The sequence below is a fragment of the Sceloporus occidentalis genome, unplaced genomic scaffold, assembly GCF_023333645.1.
Source record: "Sceloporus occidentalis isolate IW3139 unplaced genomic scaffold, rSceOcc1.0.p SCAF_4, whole genome shotgun sequence".
Classification (NCBI taxonomy): Eukaryota; Metazoa; Chordata; class Lepidosauria; order Squamata; family Phrynosomatidae; genus Sceloporus; species Sceloporus occidentalis.
The window spans coordinates 79,993,805-80,015,772 of NW_028316984.1; the positions used below are offsets into that span (position 1 = coordinate 79,993,805).

Sequence of the window (21,968 nt, forward strand, 5' to 3'; positions counted from 1 at the left end):
TTGATATCACTTTAACAGGAAAGCTCCATCCTATGGAATCCTGGGATCTGGAGTTTTGTGAGTTACTTAGCATTCTCAGCCAATGAGGTCTAGTTTTGTGGTTCAGGGGAATGTACTAGAGAATTTACCAAACTACAAATCTTAGGAGTCTGTACGATGAATAGCCATGGTAATTAGAATGATACCAAACAACTATAGCTGTGTAGTGTGGATATACCCCAGTTCTTTTAGGATGCTAAAAAAAGGTATACTGGAACTAAAGCATACATTATAGGCAAGGAAATGCCAGCAGCTAGAATTTAGGCACCTGTGAAATTCTCTCTTCCACACCACTGTTAACCGATCATCTTTTTCCCATGGCAACCCTATTGTAATTTTATCTTCTTTGAGAGCTCTTGTTCCCTTCATTGGCCGCTGCTTTAACTGCCATGGTTCCAGCCAATGCATCCAGTGGAAACCTGGGATTTGTAGTTTGTTGTGGCAGCAGAGATCTTTGACAGTGAAGGCTAAATATCTAATGAAACTATAAATTCCAAAAATCCTTAGCATCGAACCATGGCATTTAAAGTTGTGCCAAACAGCTACAGTTTATCTCACTATGTTTCCATGTTTCTGCAATGGGGAAAATTATACCTCTTCAAAGCTGGCAGCTCTGGTGTTCTTCAAACGATAGAAGCTCTGCACTTTTGGGAACAAGAAGATAAACCCAGCAAAGGGAGAAAGTGAAACCAGGTGCTAATGTGCTTTGGGCAGGGGTGGCTGAAGGCACTGTGTCAGTGGGATGTTCCAGGTTTCAGCCTAAACTTAGTCTGGATCTATCTAAAGTGCTGAAACTATTTTGGGGATAGGTTCAATATCCTGGACAATTCTTTTAAAGTTTGGACTAAAGGCCAGAAAGGATTTGCCACTCCACACTGGCTTGGAATCTACCAGATAGTACGGTCTTGGTGTGTGTGAGGAATCTTCTCTCTCTGGGAAGAGGAAGAGTCAAAAGCAATGACTTAAATGAGAAGTTTGCATTATTTTGTGCGAAATTCCAGCAGATGTACTAGGGTGACAGTTCTATTAAGACCAATCAAAAAAAATTTTTTTAATTTGTAAAGCTTTATTAGATTGGAAGGACTCAAAAGCTTACATGCTATTTTAGAACACCTGGGCCTACTGTCCTACTGTAGATTTCTGTAGGGTTTGTTTTCTTACAGGTTGATATAGCTACCTTTGCTTCTTGTGTAGGGTGACACTAAACTCCATGCATATTCAAAGAAAGAAAATTGATAATTTGAACACAGAATAGTAAATTGTAAAATTGTATGCAGAGCAAGAGAAAGAGGGGGTGGGATTTACTATTTTAGATGTAGAGTTGGAATTCGTACTCTGTGGCCTGAATTCTTTTGTAATGTCACAACTAAGTAGATTCACCCGTGGGTCTACTCTAGCCAGGACCAACAGAATTCAGGCCTCCCTCTCCTAATATCATAATGGATCCTGCTTATTCAGAGATGGTATATCTTGGACTGTCTAATTTTGGGAACGAAATGCAGGAGTAATCCCTCATTTTCATTCCCTGTTTGTGAGCTTCTTGACAGTAGAATGTTAGCTACTGTCAGAAGCAGAATAATGCAGTAAACTGACTTTGGTCTGATTCAGCAAGTTAAGTTTTATAGAGTGCAATCCTATATTCATTTTTGTGGATGTCAGTCCTAATGAACTCAGTAGGGCTTACTTCTGAATAGACACATGTAAGGATTGCACTAACAGATCTACAAGGAGACAAAAGCCACTACTTCAGGGATATTAGGTTTACTGTGTCCAAATGGCACTTCTTGAGGTTAGTTTCTTAGGCAAGGACACATATGTAGATGCGGCTGTTTGTAGTGGGAGGAGTGGGGGGGGGGGGAAGGAGAGTACACTGTTCATAACGGTAATCCTGAACTAGGTTCTTAAAAATAAAAATAATAGCAACAGCAGCTTCATTTATATACCTCTTCATACCACCTAACCAGTCTCTAAGCAGTTTACAATTGTAAGCTAATTGCCCCCATCAAACTGGATACAGTGGTACCTCGGGATACGAATTACCCAGGTTACGAAATTTTCAGGATACGAAAAAACCCATAGGAAATTATTGTTCCGGGTTAAGAAAGTTTTTTCGGGTTACGAAAAATCTTTTGGTGCTTTTCTGCGCGATTTCACACCAAATCGCGGCTTTTCCCCATTAGCGCCTATGGGGATTCGGCTTGCGAAAGCCTTTCGGGTTACGAAATTGACAGCGGAACGAATTAATTTCGTAACCCGAGGCACCACTGTACTCATTTTAGCGACCTCAGAAGGATGCAAGCCTGAGTTGAGCCTGAGCCCCTGGCTGGTATTGAACTCGCAACTTTATGTTTTGTGACTGAGTGGCTGCAGTACAGGCATTTAACCACTGAGCCACCAGTGCTAGTGGTTATTGGGAGAAATGCCTGTCACAACCCCCTCCTCCAGCCCAAGCTTCTGGGCCACTACCTTCACTGATTCATTTTTCATTCAGTGAGCTCATGTTTATTATCTCTTGTTCTCTCAGTTTTTATGAGTTTCCAGGGGTTGCTGGGTTCTTCCACCATCAACCCCTGTCCTTCATTCAGAAGATGATGATCTTCTGTCTTTATATGTGTATAAATGTGGCCGTTCTCCCTGCACATGCACCCTCCTAAATTTCTCTGGGTTTTACAGGCCAGCTAGATACTTCATTGTGTATTATGGTATTCATGAATCTGGGCTGGTTTGGATGGTAACACTTTGTTGACGTGTCTCTCTCTTTCTTGCTGCCCCTATGGAAGCGAAGTTTTCCGCTCCTGCAGAAAGCAAAGTTACGGTAGGAATCATGCTATATCATGCTTCCATTCCTTTACTCTCTCCTCTTTAGCCTACCACCATTCTCACTGGTTCTTTCTTTCTTTTCTCTTTCCACATACTCTTGCTGCTCTGTGGTCTAAATATGTGACCTCATAGTCTCCTAACAGTTTTTGGCATGTATCTTTGTGGGTTTGCATAGGAGAGGATATCTTCTGTGTATCACTTTGTATTTATATATTTAAATATTATTTCAATTTAAACATTTTTTTAAAAAAATTGTACAACAAGCTTTGTATGACATACCCATGGCTGCAGTACTACCCATTTCCAGCATCAGTTAATAATTGACGGTATCTTTGCAAATCTCAATATTAAGGCTGTTACTCTGTTGCCCATAGAGACAGATATTGAGGACCAAACCACATAGCTCAGTGTACCTATTTATCTCCCATGTTCTCTTTCATTGAACAAAAATAGGCCAAAGGAGGAACAGTTCGGGGAGCAGCAATTACACTTATACTCAGTCTTTTTTTTATGTTAGCATTGTTCAGTAATTTTATTCCATTATAGTAGTATATCAGTGGTTTTAATTGTTGCTAGCTGATGTGAAAAAAGTAGAAGGATTGCATAGAACCTTTTGAATAGATATATTATTCTGCTAGAAATCATCCCCAACTAGCTTTTTGGTCCCCTTCACCACAGGGCAGCTTACAGGTACCCCAAAGGCTCACTTTCTGATTTGCAGTTGCATGGCCCTGTCTGCCACTGACCTTTCCTCAGCCACCCCCAGTGTTACTCAACACTTTCCTTGCTTTGTCTCTTATTTTTGCAGTAAAGGAAATATGCAGCTTCCAAAAAAACAAACAAAATGCATTTTGTTGTCCACACATAGGATGCACTGAGTAAGAAAAGGATGGATTCCAGGGCTCTGTAGTTTACCCATCCTCATATGTCCCCTCAGTCTTTGACTCCAAAGACTTATTAATTTATATTTTTATTCTGCCCTTCTCTGGGAATGTGTAAGGACTCTTCTTTGCCCAACTTGAACTTGGAATAAAGACAAACAAAAAACCACCAAGAGAGAAGTGACCAGTGGGGTCCCACAGCGGTCTGTCCTGGGCCCAGTGCTATTCAACATCTTTATCAATGACTTGGATGACAGAATTGGGGGCATACTCATCAAATTTGCAGATGACACCAAATTAGGAGGAGTAGCTAATACTCCTGAGGACAGGATCAAACTTCAGAATTACCTTAATAGATTAGAAAGCTGGGCCAAAGCTAACAAAATGAATTTCAACACAGAGAAATGTAAGGTTCTGCACTTAGGGTGGAAAAATGAAATGCACAGATATAGGATGGGTGACACCTGGCTGAATGAAACTACATGTGAAAGGGATCTAGGAGTCCAAGTAGACCACAAATTGAACATGAGTCAACAATGCGTTGCGGCAGCTAACAAGGCCAATGCAATTTTAGGCTGCATCAATAGAAGTATAGTGTCTAGATAAGGGAAGTAATAGTCCCACTCTATTCTGCTTTGGTCAGGCTCCACCTGGAATATTGTGTCCAGTTCTGGGCACCGCAATTTAAAAAAGATGTTGAGAAACTGGAGCCATGTGTCCAAAGGAGGGCGATTAAAATGGTGAAGGGTCTGAAAACCATGACCTATGAGGAACAAGCTGGGGATGTTTAGCCTGGAGAAGAGAAGGTTAAGAGGTGATATGATAGCCCTGTTTAAATATTTGAAGGGATGTCATGTTGAGGAGGGAGCAAGCTTGTTTTCTGCTGCTTCAGAGACTAAGGCGGGTTACAAACCGCCATTAAAGTACGGACTCAGTCCGTACTAGGGTTAGGAAGGTGCGGTGCTTCCGCAGCCCCCTAACCCTAGTATGGACTTAGTCCGTACAAAATGGTGGCTCCCCTTCCACAAGGGGGCCGCCATGACGACGTCACGACCGCGTCGCCTCTACACTGGGCGGCGCGGATGTGACGTTGTCGGTCCGCCCCAGGGCGCCTAGGGCGCCCTTTCCGCGGACCAGGAAGGGGCTCCGTTTCGGAGCTCCTTCCTGGTTTGCGGCGGCGCTTTGCTTCGCTGGGCGCAGCCTTCAGACGGCTGCGCCCAGTGAAGCAATGGAGAAAGGGGCCAAGCGGCCCCTTTATCCTTCTCCCCGCCGCCGCGGGGTGTCCTTGGGGCTTGAAGCCCCAGGGACACCCCTTTTCAGGCTGCGGGGAAGCGGCGTTTTGCTGCTTCCCCGCAGCCTGAAAAGCGGCGGATCGGGGCCTCAGCGGCTGCCGTTCTGGCAGCTGAGGCCCCGATACACCGGGGAAAGGGGCGGGTGCAGCCCACCCCAAATGGGCGGTCTATAACCCGCCTAGGACCCAGAGCAATGGATGCAAGCTACAGAAAAAGAGATTCCACCTCAACAACAGTAGGAACTTCCTGACAGTAAGAGCTGTTCGACAGTGGAACACACTCCCTCGGAGTGTAGTGGAATCTCACTCTTTAGAGGTTTTTAAACAGAGGCTGGATAGCCATCTGTCGGGGATGCTTTGAATGAGATTTTCTGCATGTTAGGGGATTGGACTTAGAGAATGGAATAGAATCACAGAACTGTTACTTTTTCACAGATATTCACTAGTCACAGTTTGGAACTGTGACTGGCTTGAAGACTAAACTGTGATTTTCAGTGACTGTGATTCATTCTGTTACTGAGCTCCAAACTGTGATATTCACAGAACTGCTACTTTTTCTGTGACTGTGATTCATTCTGCTACTGAGCCTCCAAACTGTGAACTGCTACTTTTTCTGTGACTGTGATTTCATTCTGCTACTGAGCTCCAAACTGTGAACTGCTACTTTTTCTGTGACTGTGATTCATTCTGCTACTGAGCCTCCAAACTGTGAACTGCTACTTTTTCTGTGACTGTGATTTCATTCTGCTACTGAGCTCCAAACTGTGAACTGCTACTTTTTCTGTGACTGTGATTTCATTCTGCTACTGAGCTCCAAACTGTGAACTGCTACTTTTTCTGTGACTGTGATTCATTCTGCTACTGAGCCTCCAAACTGTGAACTGCTACTTTTTCTGTGACTGTGATTTCATTCTGCTACTGAGCTCCAAACTGTGAACTGCTACTTTTTCTGTGACTGTGATTTCATTCTGCTACTGAGCTCCAAACTGTGAACTGCTACTTTTTCTGTGACTGTGATTTCATTCTGTTACTGAGCTCCAAACTGTGATTTTCACAGAACTGCTACTTTTTCAGTGACTGTGGCTGCATCCACACTGCAGAAATAATCCAGTTTGTCACCACTTTAAATGCCATGGCTCAGTGCTATCTATGGAATTCTGGAAACTTTAGTTTTGTGAGTGAGACATTTAGTCTTCCCTGTCAACAAGCTCTGGTGCCACAACAAACTACAAATCCCATGGCACTGAAAGTGATTGAAACTGGATTATTTCTGCAGTGTGGATGCAGCCACACATTCTGCTCTTGAGCTCCAAACTGTGATTTTCACAGAACTGCTACTTTTTCAGTGACTGTGATTCATTCTGCTACTGAGCCTCCAAACTGTGAACTGCTACTTTTTCTGTGACTGTGATTCATTCTGTTACTGAGCTCCAAACTGTGATTTTCACAGAACTGGCTGCTACTTTTTCACAGATCACTCAGGAAGCACTGAAATAACAGAAAATCACTGATTCAGTCCTTTGTAGGTAAGGTGCTTCCACCTTCCAGTCACAAGACAGAGATGTTTATCACACTATACCCTTAAAGTGCCACAATTCCAGTTTGACTGCTCTAGCTGCCTCCTGTTGCATTCTGGGATTGGCAGTTTTAAGGAGGGGTATTTAGAATTCTCAGGCAGATCTGCCAATCCCAGAATGCAACAGGAGGCAGCTAGAGCAGTCAAAGTGGAATTGTGGCACTTTAAGGGTATAGTGTGATAAACATCATAGTAACTACTACAAACAATTCTGTGATTCTGGATCAGTAGCAGCAGTATCACTCTAGTGTACAGATCACAGAAAATCACGGAAATCACAGAAAATCACAGTTTTGAATCACAGATATTTTAAAATCACAGTAACAGTTTTCACTGATATCTGTAAATCACAGTTACTCCATTCACTAATTGGACTGGATGCCCCTTGCAGTCTCTTCCAACTCTATGATTCTGTGATTCAAGCAGTGATACCTTTATTGGCCAACCAAAATGCACAATATATTTGTTGCAATAAACTTGGAATAAGGATAGTTTGTAATAACTCTTAGAATCCCACTCATTCTCTGAGACAGATGTTGAACCAAGGATCAAATTGCAAGTGGTGTGTTGCATATAATTGTCAGCTACAATTAGAAGCAGAAGAAAGGTAATGGTGGCAGGTATACTTAACCCCTTCCCTTACCCTACATTTGTAAGATTTGAGGTAATCACTTTGTATCGTTGGAAACTTGTGGGCCAACGAGGTGCCTTTCTCTTTCTCTCCAATACCTTCCTCTGAAAAATAACCTACAACACCTGATATTCATTGGTGGTCTCCCATCCACCAGAAGAAAAATCCAGCTGTTTCCTCTTTCTCTCTTTAATGTACTTTATGCCGTATGAATAAAGACAGAAGAATCGGTGGGTATGCTTGGGTAGGGAGTTGTTTATAAATGGAAGAATGTGTTGTCTGGACTCTACTATAGACATTTATAAATGAGGCCGGACAGTTTCACAATAAAAGCCTGATTTGGAAGCACCCTTGATGTGTCTCTTAAACTGAGCCCTGAGGGTGGTACAGCAGTAATTATGCAAGAGAAATGCACCTGCCACTATTCTGCATAGGGCTTTGTTTTCAAGACACAGCTTATCTCCTTCTTCAGCTCAATAGTTTATTAGGCACTAATTAAAAATAGAAAGAATGGTGGTAATAAAGAATACAGAAAAATATTTGCAATAACTAACAACTATTTATACAAGGTTTTCTTTATATGTTATGTTCTCTTAATAAAAACAGTAAAAAGAGACTATTTTGTCCTAAAAGATTCTGAATGCAGACTGCTCTGAGCCTTAAGGCATATTTCATATGCTTTGACATTTCTACCAGCTTCCCACAATTTAGCCAGCAATTCTTTTAGTGAGGGAGGGGAATACTCATGCAGTACTTTTGCTGCCAACATTTTAGCTGTGATTACTAAGTGCCAGAGTCAAATGAGTTTGTCACATTGACTCATCAAAAAAACCTGAGCAACATCAGAAAAGGATAATGAATTACAGAGTAATGTAACATTAAAGCTATCTGTAAGGAGCAATTTCAACCCCAAAGGACTATATTTTTGGTTAGTGAAGATCTTTTTTCTACTACCGGCATTTACAGCATATGATTTCATTTTGTATATTTTGCCTATGTGATTAGGGATTAGTACAACTGATACAGATTCTTGTAGCAATTTTACTTGATGTTTACACATGGTAAAAAAGCAGGGCCTTTCATATATATTATAACACATATATATGATCTGGGAAATTGCTACCTTCATTGTCTTTTCCCCATCTAAACAGGAAGATGTTTCTAGACATGATTAGTTCTGTCTTTGCCTATTTAGACTTCCAGCTATTTGGGCTAGCTAAATATCCTGATATTTCTAGCAGAAATGTTTAGTAAGCTGATTTCTTTAAAATGACTCAGTAATCATGTTAATCAGAAAATGTGATTAAATAGAAGAGCTCTTGTGATTTGCTTCCTGGTGTCTGTACCTCTCAAATCTGTGATTGTGTTGCTCTTGAGCTTATCTGTTCCATAAGAAACTTCTCTACCACTCTCTCTCTCTCTCTCTCTCTCTCTCTCTCTCTCTCTCTCAAATACTGAGAACTGAATTTTCTAGATCTCACCAATCCTGTCTGAGTTACATATAAGAAATGGGATTGGGCATTCAATGTAGGTTGACCTACCCTTCCCACCTTGTCCTTTCTTTTGTTTTAGACTCGGAGACGGGAGAAGATGATGCCAGCAGCACACAGGTGACCCAACGCAGCCAGCTCCAGGATGAGACAACTTATAGCTCCCCTACAGGTGAGCTGAAGTCAAACACGGGATGGAGAAATTGGGTTGTGAATGGAATTGACCTGAATCTCTATTTGAAAGTGAAGGTTTCTGGTAATGTCCTGGTTCTTTTTTTGTCCCTTCCCCCCATTCCACAGCCCCATCATAGCCTCATAATTGAATTCTGTAGGTTCCCCTGTTAGCTTGCCCTTGATTTTGTGTGGCAGTGGTGGTTGTGTCACACATAATACAATTCTTGTTTCCTGCTGTGAGAGACCAAATTGGCTGCTGCTTCTTGGATCATTGCCTTAACACCTCTCACTTGGATTCCTACAAGAGACTAAACTTTTAATGCAGATTGCAGCCATAAATGCCTACACAGATAGGTCACATTCTTTCTCACCATGAAAAAGGATTGCTGAATCTTTTGAGCAGGGACTACACTTCTCTTTTGGGCTTCAGTTCTGCTGGATCCTCTGCTTGAGAGTTTGCTCTTCCTGTTGTTGGCAGCTACCACTGGAACATAAGAATTACTGCTCCCTGGAGACACAGCTAGCATGAAAGCACCTTCTTCAGGAAGCAGGGCAAATATTAACCGAGGCAGAACATTAATTTAATAAAGAGGGTAAGTTTAGATCAAGGAAGGACTCAGCAAAGCATAAAGGGCATTAGATACTAAAGAAATAAAACTGAAAAACCATGGTCTTTTAACTACTGCAGGGGCTTAACATGGGGAGAATATATATGGCCACTTCAGATAGCTCTTAAGCACTGTCCTAAGGACAAAATGACAAGGTAAAGAGTGGGAAGAGAGAGTGCTTGGACAATCACACAACCTAGCAATTCATTTTTAACAGGGGCTGCCATGTGAACAGAGCATGAATCACACCCTTCCCAAACTTTTCTGAAAATAAATGTATTCTTCAATGTTAAAGATATTTCCCATCCATCCTTGCTCTAGAGAAGGAGTGGAAATCATATGGTGTTCCAAATATTGTCAACTCCCTCTCACCCCTCACCATCGGCTATGCTAGCTAAGGCTGAATGGAGCTGCTGTCCAACATCTTTGCCTCAGTCTTCTCAGAAAAGGCAAAGGGTGCTCAACCTGAGGATAATGGAGCAGAGGACAGAATAGGGGAATTTCAGCACAGAATAAGTAAAGAGATAGTAGAGGAACACCTTATTAATCTAAATGAATTTAAGTCTCCGGGACCAGATGAACTCCATCCAAGGGTATTAAAAGAACTGGCAAATGTAATATCGGAGCCATTGGCAATAATCTTTGAAAACTCCTGGAGAACAGGAGAGATCCCAGCTGACTGGTGAAGGGCAAACGTTGTCCCCATCTTCAAAAAGGGGGAAAAAGAGGATCCCAACAATTATCGTCCAGTTAGTCTGACATCAATACCAGGAAAGATTCTGGAGCAGATCATTAAACAGAGAGTCTGTGAACATCTAGAAGGCAATGCCATAATCACAAAAAGTCAACATGGGTTTCAGAGAAACAAGTCATGCCAGACAAACCTAATCTCTTTCTTTGATAAAATTACCAGCTTGGTAGATGAAGGGAATGCTGTGGATATAGTATATCTTGATTTCAGTAAGGCCTTTGACAAGGTTTCCCATGACATTCTTGCAAACAAGCTTGTAAAATGTGGGCTAGACAAAGGAACTGTTAAATGGATCTGTAATTGGTTGACCGGCCGAACCCAAAGGGTGCTCAGCAATGGCTCCTTTTCATCCTGGAGAGAAGTGACCAGTGGGGTCCCACAGGGCTCTGTCCTGGGCCCAGTGCTATTCAACATCTTTATCAATGACCTGGATGACAGAATTGGGAGCATACTTATCAAATTTGCAGATGACACCAAATTAGGAGGAATAGCTAATACCCCAGAGGACAGGATCAAGATTCAAAATGACCTGAATAGACTAGAAAGCTGGGCCAAAGCTAACAAAATGAAATTCAACACAGAGAAGTGTAAGGTATTGCACTTAGGGCGGAAAAATAAAATGCACAGATATAGGATGGGTGACACCTGGCTGAATGAAACTAGGTGTGAAAGGGATCTAGGAGTCCAAGTAGACCACAAGTTGAACATGAGTGAACAGTGTGATGCGGCAGCTAAAAAGGCCAATGCTATTTTGGGCTGCATCAATAGAAGTATAGTGTCTAGATCAAGAGAAGTAATAGTACCACTGTATTCTGCTCTGGTCAGGCCCCACCTAGAATATTGTGTCCAGTTCTGGGCACCACAATTCAGAAAGGACATTGAGAAACTGGAGCGTGTCCAAAGGAGGGCGACAAAAATGGTGAAGGGTCTGGAAACCATGCCCTATGAGGAACGACTTAGGGAGCTGGGGATGTTTAGCCTGGAGAAAAGAAGGTTAAGAGGTGATATGATAGCCCTGTTTAAATATTTGAAAGGATGTCATATTGAAGAGGGAGCAAGCTTGTTCTCTGCTGCTCCAGAGAACAGGACCCGGAACAATGGATGCAAGCTACAGGAAAAGAGATTCCACCTGAACATTAGGAGGAACTTCCTGACAGTAAGGGCTGTTCGACAGTGGAATGCACTCCCTCGGAGGGTGATAGAGTCTCCTTCCTTGGAGGTCTTCAAGCAGAGGCTGGATGGCCATCTGTCAGGGATGCTTTGAATTGGATTTCCTGCATGGCAGGGGGTTGGACTGGATGGCCCTAGTGGTCTCTTCCAACTCTATGATTCTATGATTCTATGATCTGGAGTACTACACATAGCCCATCCTAGCACAGAATGTTTACTACAAGCTGGGTCATAGCCATGCAAGTACTAGTATAAAAGAGCTATCTTTGCCTCTTTTATTATGTAAACAAGTGTGGGAAACCTTTGTCCCTCCAGATGTTTTTGGCTTCTGACTTCCATTAGTCTCAGCCAGCAAGGCCATAATTGTGAAGGATGATGGGAATTTAGTCCAACAACAGCTGGAAGGCCTTAGTCCCGTTCCACTCCCAGCCCAGCTGTAAAGTGCACATACATTGGCAGGCCCTTGTGTAATAATCAATGTAGGTATATCAGTTTTTTAGAAAGCCGTGTTCCAAAACTCCATCACATTCTAGGAGGAGCACAAAGTAGAATTTAGGAGAGAGAGCAGTATAGATAAAGAGACAAGGATAAAGCTATTGAAGGTCACTGAAGTTGGGGGTCATAGAACTGAAAAGTTACCTTTTGTCACTAGAATTATTGGAATTCCCCCAGTTATCATGGTCATTGGCTAGGCTAACCAGAAAAATCTGGGAGTTATAGTCTAAAATTAACTTACCTGAAGTATTGGGCCTAAGTACCCTAGAGGCACCAAATCCCACCTGATTTTGGAAGCTAAGCAGCATCAGCCCTCGTTAGTACTTAGATGGGAGACCACCAATGAACACCAGGTACTGTAGACCAGGTACAGAGGAAAGAACTGGCAAAAGCACTTCTGAGTATTCATTGCCTATGATACCCTATAAAATTCATTGGGTCACTGTAAATTGACAGGTGACTTGAAGGCCACTTACACACACATGCACACACAGAGAAGTCTGTTTTATCTAGCACTTCACTGTTCTCCTGAATATACACATATAAGGAAATGAATAGTTCCCATATCCTCCTTTGAGGAAATGGACAGCAGTGCATCTATGGATGCTGTTGTCAGGTGTGCAAAACCTGACCCTTTCCCCTGACATTGGTTAAAACATGGTTGGTGGCTAATCCATAGTTATGGAATTCCTGCTCATTCCTTCGATAATCACTAAAGTCCAAGCTTATGCATTTTCTAGAGGCAGTATAAGATATTCCTGTTTGGACTGACTTTTAACAGCAAGATAATGCAATGGTGGTGTGATTCTGACAAGTTCTTTTTAAAATCACAAGTTCTTTTTAAAATCACATTTAATCAACCATTTCACTAATAAAAAGAATAACACTTGAGGTGGCTAAGAGACATCACTAAAAACAAATTGAACAATTGTTGCGTTACTCCATGTTATTTCCGACATAGGCAACCCTAAGGTGAACATATCATGGGTTTTTTTCAGCCAGACTTGTTCAGAGGAGGTTTGCCATTGCCTTCCCCTGAGGCTGAGAGCATGTGACTTGTCCAAGATTACCAAATAGATTTCATGGCTGAGATGGGAATCAAACCCTGAGTTGTAGTCCAACACTCAAACCACTATGTCACAATACTATATTAAATACACAATACACAATTAAAATAATTACACTAAACAGTATGTACCAAAACAGTTTAAAGCGCAAGATTAAAGAGAGGCATCTTTGTGTCTTTTCTAAAATTGGCAAGAGTGGCAGTTGATCACAAGTGGGAGGAGGCTATATTCTGCAATATGGGGGCAAAACAGTGTAAACCTGAGTATTGTATTCAATTATGTTTTGTTGGTTCTGTTACCTGCCTTGAACCTTAGGAGACATGATGATACAAAAAGTGAAATAAATAAATAAATATCATATGCAAAATTCTTGAAAATGCATACAGGTTTAAAAATAATTTATGATGGCTGCCCAAAAGTGTTTGAGACTAATTTCAGCTATGCTTTTCCCTGCTAGAAGCCTTCAGTTTATTGACAAACAACTTTTAGCCATCTGCTTTTCTTTTAATGATCTCTTTCAATATGCATACTTTTGTCGTTACTGTATTTTGAAGTATGCAGTTTCGTTCACTTTCAGCCTTTTTTTTTTTTTTTTTTTTGCTGAAGCTTGAACAGGTCCAACTATTCCATCATAAGAAAATATTTATTTTGGTCAACTCACACTACCGCTAATACTAAAACTACTAATTATAATGACGATAATAACAAATGACAACAATAGCTGTAGTGCTACTAAATTAGTTCCAGTTTTTAGACTAGGCAAAATAATCTCAAATGAGTTTTCCTTCAGTGCCTTACACAGCAGCGTGCTTCTGTAGACAGAATATTCCTCTCACCGGGTTTCATAGAATCATAGAATTCTTCCTGTTCATTCATTCAGTAGGTAGTTTCAAAAGGTTGCTCTGGAAAAGGTACTCTCTGAAAAGCAGAACTTGGGGAATGAATGACAGATTCCAGAATCCTCAGCCATCATGGTCAGTAGTCATGTTCTCTGGGACATTCAGGGACTTTCAGTCCAAAAAGTAACATTTCTAAGTTCTGCTGAGAAGTAAATGAAATAAGGATCTATCCCATAAGTTCATTGGGAGGATAGAAAAAACAATGTGCTATGCACATTAGAGGAGGTATCATCATCACCCTACCCCTCCTCTTCCTCTTTATGGATAACCTGTCTTTTCACCAAAATTGAAATTCAAGACAGCTTACAAATTAAAATGATTGCAATGTAATTAAAAACGTTCAGAGAGTAAAAAAAAAGACAGAAGATAGAATTAAACTATTAACAGTAATAAAACAATAAAAACTTGCAATAATAAAAAGCAGTTAAAAACAATACAGTTTAGAACATTACAGTATCTTCTTAAAGCCCTTTCCTAAAAGCCTTCAGTTCTAAAAGCCTGTTGGAATAAAAAGTCTTCATCTCCTGTTGGAAGGGCAGCAAGGAGGAAGCTATTTTAGCCCAACCAGACAAGGAGTTCCAGAGTCTAGGGGCACCCACCAAGAAGGCTCCCTCTTGCATCCCCTTCTGAACTTGGGAAGGAGGTGAGAGTGAAAGAAGGGCTTCTCCTGAGGTTCTCAAAGCCTGGGCAAGCTCATATGGGGAGATACAGTCTTTCAGATAGTCTGGACCTAAGCTGTATCAATTGAATCAATTATATAACTGGAACAAGAAATAATTAATCTTCCTGCTCCTGCTGCAAATACCTGACCTTGCAGACATTTTCTATATTATTGAATTTAGTAACCAACTAGGGTTTTTCTTTTCTTTTTTTCCTTTCCTTTGTTCTTTCCAGCTGATCAATCCCAAGCTCAGGGGGTGGGGGCAGGGAGCTTATTCTTAGAACCTAGAGGCATGACCTTATGCTTATACATGATATATTTAGTGGTGGTTAATTCCCTGAGAAACTGATATTGTAGAGCCTTGAGAATTAAGCAAGATCAGTAAAATTATTCAATACTACAAGCTATTCTGTGGACACCCTTGGAATGTTTCCGGTCACTCTGGTGGATGTACAGTGGATCCTTGTTATACGCTGGGGTTTGGTTCCAAGATCCCCCGTGTATAACAAAATCCGTGTATGCTCAAGTCCCATTAAGTATAATGACATAGCAAAATGGTGTCCCTAATAAAAAATGGAACATCAAGGTAAATTTATACTTTTTTGGAACATTTTCAAACCGTGTATGCTTAAATCCGTGTATAAAAAATCCGTGTATAAGAAGGACCGACTGTACTGATCTGTGTTGTGCTGTCAGAGCTGGCCTAAAATGTTTAGGTGCCTAGGCAGAGCAGCAAATTTTTCCTCTCTTCAGTGGGGACTGGTGGTTCCCATGTCAGGTGAGGAGCTATCCAGGGTTTTGCTTTTTGGATATCTTCTTTACAGTTCAGAATAAAACATGGAACAATTTTTAAAGTTTATTTTATTTAGAGTATTTATACCCCACTCTTCAGCCACAAAGATTCTCAGAGCAGTTTACAGGTGTCCCACCCTGTCATGGAAGCCATCAGTCTCAACTGTTCCACATCCAAGTGACAGGATTCAAAGCCAGACAAATTATTTTGCCATAGGAGGTACAAAAATTATTAAACAGCTGTCCCTATTTCTAATAGCACATATACAATACAGTGGGCCCTTGGTATCTGCTAGGGTTTAGTTCAAGAACCTCTGTGGATACCAAAATCCATGGATGCTCAAATCCCATCATATACAATGGCATGTTAAAATTGTATCCCTTATATAAAATGGCAAAATCAAGGTTTGCTTTTTGGAATTTTTTTTTGGGGGGGCAGGGGGAAGGAGGATATTTTCAAGCTATAGATGGTTGAATCTGTGGATCCAGTATCTGTAGCTGTGGAGGGTTGCCTGTAATAACTTCTATGGCAACACAAATTTACTGCCTGTGGCACCCACCTCTTTTTGCCTAATGATAGGGTTGGCCTCTAGCCAGTCTTATCAATGCCTCTCAGTCCTAGCCCATTGCCCCAGTTTGATGATACAAGGGAAAGGGGCAAGTGTCCACTTGTCTCAGTTAGGTCTTGCTTGTGTTTCTGGCAGGGGAGTCGGACACGCTGGTGGATGCCTCCATGAAGACAACTCCGACCTCTGTGCCAGGCCTGTCCCAGACAGATGAGCACTCCAATTGGTCAGGGAGCCAAACCACGGTGTTGGAGAAGGATCCAGAGGCTGGCCCCATGGTGAGGGGACCCTACCTGCACCCCAGCATTCCAAGGCAAGCACCTGCCGAAGCCCGGCACCTGGGGGTGGAGCCGCTGGTACGGGCATCACGGGCGGAGCTGATTGGCGTGGCCCTGGGGTCCGAGGACAGCCTGTCTCTGGGGAGCAACCCCTACGGCAGCGCCTTCAGCCTGTACCGGGGCCGTGCCCTCTCCCTGCACGTGTAAGTAGCCATGGGGCTGTGGGGTAGGGTGCAGGGGCCATTGTGCTGGAACCTTCATTTCCCCCAAAAACCTCTCAGTCATAATCCTCCACAGATCCCCACACCTCTGAGTCATTGGTTCCAATGCCCAACTAAACCTCTCCTTGACCCTTTCTGTCATAGCATCTTCCATTCACTGTCCTCTCAGCCCACACTATCCTTTCATTGCCTCCTCTGCTGTACTCCCCCCCCCATCACTTCCAAATCCTCTTGCCATCACTCTTTTAGGGTTTTGCTCAGATAATGATAGGTTACAAAGGGTAGGTATCCATCCCACTCTGGTCCAACGTAGTTTCCTCTATCAACATAGGAAGGAGAGTCCCCCAGCAAATTACGTTCTGGGTTTCCTGCCTTTCTTTGGTTCAGAGCTGACTCTACATGCCATAAGGGGTTAAGAAATCTTCAGAGTCATGTAGCTGAATCCAAGTGTGGCATCAAGAATGCCATCATAGGATGTCACTTCTAACAGATACTGTTGCATTTTATTACAAGTGTATAAAGCACAGGACAGCTTCCTTTCTATCTGAACTCAAGTGCAGTAGACCATGCTACTCAGAGAGTGGTGGTCCATGAACCAGTGCCGATTTGCAAGCCATCAGCTGCCAGGAAAGTTTCCAAGAAAGAAAGAAACAGTTATAGTCAGTGGGTACCAACATGATGCTGGTCCCTGACACATCAGAAAACAAAAATAGCTGGTCCTCTGAGAAGCCCTAGAAGCACTGCAATAGACTGCACTCTCCTAAATCACATGGCAGTAGTTGGTCAGGACTAGAAAAGAAATTGCTATGACCAGATGGTCATATACTCCCCCCCCCCCCGCCATATTCTCAGTTTGTCAAATACAAAAGTTATTTTCTTGAAATCAATGGAATGTAAAAGTGCTCTATCTAAGTTAGTTTAACTGACCTTCATTAATCTGATGGGGAATTGTCATTTCAGTTTGAGATACAAGCTATCCAGGATTGATTTGGTGGAGATAAAAGGGGATCAAGATATAACACAGTAAGGGGCAATGATCATCATGGACGTGAGCTGGCTCTCTTATGAGTCTCCCAGCAACTCCCATCAAAGCTTGGGTCTTACTCTGTATGGCCACAGGAAACAAAGAAGTCTTACCTTGTGTGATCTCAGCCCAAGTATTATTGTCATCATCTACCTATTATTAAACCATTTCTGGCAGGCAGGCAGGCAAATGTGAAGACACCCCGAGAATATGGGAACAAGATCAGTTGTGGCTATGCAATCCTTATTCCTTAGGTTCAAGCAAATTGACTTTACCTTCTTCCTTCCCCCTCTTTTGGTTAATAATGCAGAGTATACATTTAATAAACAAACCTTGGAAAGGGAGTGTTTAATGCAGTGTAGTAATCTCCAACTTGGCACCTCCCACATGTGTCAGGACTATGACTACCATTATCCTGCTGTCTGGAAATAGTGGGAGTGGTATTCAAGCATAACTGGAGCTCCCTGATAAGGGAAAACTGATGGAGATTTTATTAAGGAATGCCTCCCTTACCTAAGAGACACACACACATGCACAAAACCTTCCAGGCCTGGAAAGAGAGACCCGTTGCTGGTATTTAAGATGCTATTGCTGATTAAAGAAACTCAGATGCCGTGATAATCAGTTTGCTCTAGTAGAAGTGCTTTGGTTACAGGCAGTGGATTTTGTAGTTAAATGAAGATGTATTATCAGAAATGTAGGGGGGGGGTTAAACCTGTAAGCCCTCAAGAAGTGATACAGTGCAGAGTGCCACAGCTCTTCCTCCCAAACCATATATATATAGATTCCCTTCAGCTCCTGAGCCATTAAGCAGGCTCTGCCCACACATTTTTATTTCTTTCTTCCTTGCAATAATGGGGAGTTTGACACCAGCATTTTTACTTAAAAGGAAAGCTGAGAGTCATCGTGATCTGACAATGACAGCAAATCCCATGCTGAATTGCAGAGGCAGGAAGACTCTGGTGAGGATGTGATGGAGGCTGAGCATAGAGCAATGTGAGAATTGGGAGTCTCCTGGGGGAACTAGCAACACTTAAAGACCTTCCTCCCATTCTTTCCTGAGTTTGCTTTCCCTCCTCTTCTCCTCATGCTTATCATCAACACTGCCTTGCTGTTAATGAGTGAAAGAAAGGCTATTTATACATGACTAAATATACATGTGTACAGTTGTTACTCTATGTGTGCGTGTGTATGCATATGCGTGTGTGTGTGTGTGTGTGTGTGCACATGCATGTGTGTGCTGCTGAACATGCAGACCTATTTCTTGTCAAGGACTGAGTTGGCTGTGGAATGAGCGTGGGCGCCTGCTTATATGCACAGCTGAATTAGTTATTTGTGGCTGTAAGAAGAAGCATGTTTATGTATGCTGTGCAGGTTGCAGCTCTATACTCTCCTCTCCTTTCTGTTGCATTTCTGGCTGCACCAGGGACTCCCCCATGTCTATCCCACCTCTGCCCTGTCCTCAGGTCAGGCCAGTCTATACTAATCTATCACTAAATCACAGGCTGATTGCCCCTCCCCCCCAATATTTCTTCCTTTATTATATTGTGGCTCCTTAGAGCAGTTCATTCATGAGTTAAGACCAGAAGTTGGATGCTGCCATCAAGAGGAACTGTCTTTCCCTGGATTTTGGACAGATAAACCTGGTTGATCCTTGTGGCCAATCTTGGAAACATAGAAGAAGAAGGGACAAAAGCCCTGGGTATGAGACAACATCCAGTGCTATGTAATTCAAACCAATATATGACATAGCAAAGGACTAAAAGTTGTAAATGGAGCAATTGCTCCAGGACACTCACAGCAAGTCAAACTGCATGTAACAGGAAAGGCAAAAGCAAACCAACAAAACCCCTCCTTGTGTGGAGTCACACACAAACACAATCACACACCACAAACAAATCTGCTGTGGGAAACTATTCTGCCCCATGTCAAGTCCCTGACTCAGGATTGAATAAATTCCAATGAATCATTCCTCCTCCTCCAGGAAGGAAGGGTCTCTTTGCTCTTTCTCCATCTTACATGGATAGTTTAACCCCAGGTGCCATTGTGAGCAGCTAGTTTCATGGCCATAGTTGATTGTCCCTCTAGGTCTCCTCCCTTGGTCTCCTCCAGGGCTCACTTCCCTGGAATGATCAGGCTCTGCTGCCTTAGCAAACTTTGCCATGTCTCATTTTTCAACTACAGCAGTCTCCCCCATGGTGGGTACCGGAGGGATGAAGGCAACAGTAGAAGCAAAACCAGCACAGATACTCTCCACCCACCTGCACAGAAACCTCCTCTTCAGCGCCCAGTTTCCCCTCGAGCAGGGCAGTGCCCAGTCCAGCCACCTGGGACCAGCCAGGGCCCTGTGCCACCTGTGGCTCCCCGGAGAAAGCTATTGATGCCTCCGGAACTTCCAGACACAGCATCAGAGGAATTTGATGAAAAGCTGAAGCGCTCAAAGTCATCGGTCTACTCTCAGGCTGGCACAGGAGAGTCACGTCCTCAGACACCACTAAGCGAAGCTTCCAGTCGTGTGTCTGTCCTCCGCCCATCCCCCAAGCTGCCACGGTCAGGCTCCAAGATCTTTGACAAGCTCAAGTTTTTTGAGGAGCGGCGGAAAAGTCTGGAGCAGAATGAGAACCCTTTTGTAGGTCACACGTGGCTGCCCTTACGCAAGGCACGCTCCTTTGACCAGCCTGGCTTGGATGACACCAGCCCCTTCTTCTCCGCTGTCTCCCATGAGGACCTTCAGGCTGACAGTCGCTCGGAACTGGGTGGTGTGGCTTTTCGGCGCCAGGCCTTCCATCAGAAGGCAGCTTCCTTGGATGAACGTGGCCGCTTCTCCAACCGTGTGTATGACCTGGAGCACAAATTCACGGAGGAACTGGGCCGCATTAAACATACGGTGTCACAGCAGCAGCTGCGCCGATCCCAAGAATTGTTCAGGTCCCCATCTCCTCGTGCTTCCACTGAGCCACCTGCCCCCAAGGTCCCACCACCACGGAAAATCAAACCGCTCAAGGCTTTGCCTCGTGTGGAGAATGCGCATGGTGTGCAGCAGCTGGTGTTGTCCAGTGTGGGGCTAGTGGGGGCCAGAGAAGAATCCAAGGGGATACAGAAGCCTCTGTTGAGGAGTGGAGCCATATCAGAGCAGACAGCAGAACAGAGCAGATGTCAGAAGGAAAGTGTGCTAAATGGACAAGATCTGAGGCGGAAAGTGGAACAGTTCCCACTATCCCATGCAGCCCCATTGGGACGAAGGGACCTACTGCAGACTGGACCTCCAGATGGGAATGAGTGTGTAGATGGAGGCTCTGTGAACACAAAAAAAGTGATTCATGAGGCGAAGGGTGCTTGTGAAGTCTTGCATGCCCGGAAATGGGAGTCTGGTCAAGAAGATGGGCATTCTGTGTCCTGGGCCAAAACAGAACCAGGCACAGAAAGAGGCAAGGCAGGCAGAGAGTCTGAGAGAAAGACTGGGAAAGTGATAGAGAAAAAAGACAACCCCTTGCAGTCTCAGGAAGGCAAGAGCACACGGAACAGAGGCAAAGGTCGACGGACCCGACGGACTTCGCCTGAACCAGGTATGTAATAAGGAGGACTAAGGTCCCATGGGGAAGAACTTGGCAAGGTCAGGTGGTAATACTCTCCTTTATGCCTTGGCAAAAATTCCAGACACTTCCCCACAAAAACTGAGAGGCCCCTCCGTGTTGTCCTCCCACCTCCCCAGTCTAAGTGACTTCCTTAAGATTCATTCCAGGACTGGATGAGCTTATGTGCTCCAGTTCAGGCCAGGTTTGTTTTCCTCTGTACTTCTGAAATGTCTTCTTTCCTAATCCATATCTGGGATGTGATCTCAGCCAGAGCCTGCCTTGAAGAATAGTTTGTGTATGAGTTGGGCATGGGATGTGGGGAATATTAGAAAAGCCAGGCTATGAAACTGTAGTGTCACAAACAGAGTGAGTGGAGAAGAAGTTCCCATGGGCTAAGGCTCAAAAAGATGGGGAAGGGACATGACAAGAAGGGAGAACTAAAATCTGAATCAATGAGGGGCTTGGGGTCAGATAAGGGCTTGAGAGGTGGGGCAGAGCCATTGTTTTCCCCATATCCTGCTTTGGATATCCACTTGTACTATCTACTCGGATGCCAGGCTTAAATCTACTTTTCTTGTGTGTTATTTGCACCTTAGCTATTTACTGTGCAAGGACAAATAGACATTAGCTGGCTGAATCTTGTTAGCTTTTCACTTTGAATAAGGATGAAAAATCTTGTGTCATTTTGGGTCCCTTGAGGTTGTGAATTGCTAACTCTTGGCAAAGGTGGCCTCTATGTCCCTTAGCTGTGTTTCCTTGATAAGTCAGACTTTGAAATACAGGAGTCACCTTGGAAATATGATGGCTAAAAGATAAGGGTCTTCCATTATGTTCTGTGAGGCTGTGATGTTCCAGAAAGAGGGAAGTCTAGCAAGCCAGCTGCATCACCCACAAAGAATCTTTTCTTATCATTTCCAGTTGTGTCTTCGAAGCAAGCATTAATGCTCTAACATACAAAA

The 21,968-nt window shown here is 43.2% G+C and overlaps 1 protein-coding gene across 6 annotated transcripts in view; it reads left to right on the top strand.

The window, feature by feature from the left end:
- Positions 1 to 21,968, top strand: part of SPEG (striated muscle enriched protein kinase) — a 177,556-nt gene that overhangs the window by 63,668 nt on the left and 91,920 nt on the right. For 4 of the 6 annotated variants that reach the window (XM_089520471.1, XM_089520477.1, XM_089520475.1 and 1 more), the window contains exons 2-4: positions 8,811 to 8,900; positions 16,050 to 16,392; positions 19,619 to 21,000. In XM_089520471.1, the coding sequence (XP_089376597.1) occupies positions 8,811 to 8,900; positions 16,050 to 16,392; positions 19,619 to 21,000 (1,815 nt within the window). Of the gene's footprint in view, positions 1 to 2,824; positions 2,855 to 8,810; positions 8,901 to 16,049; positions 16,393 to 19,618; positions 21,001 to 21,968 lie in introns of all 6 variants that reach the window. The other 2 variants (XM_089520476.1, XM_089520474.1) reach the window with 2 other exon arrangements.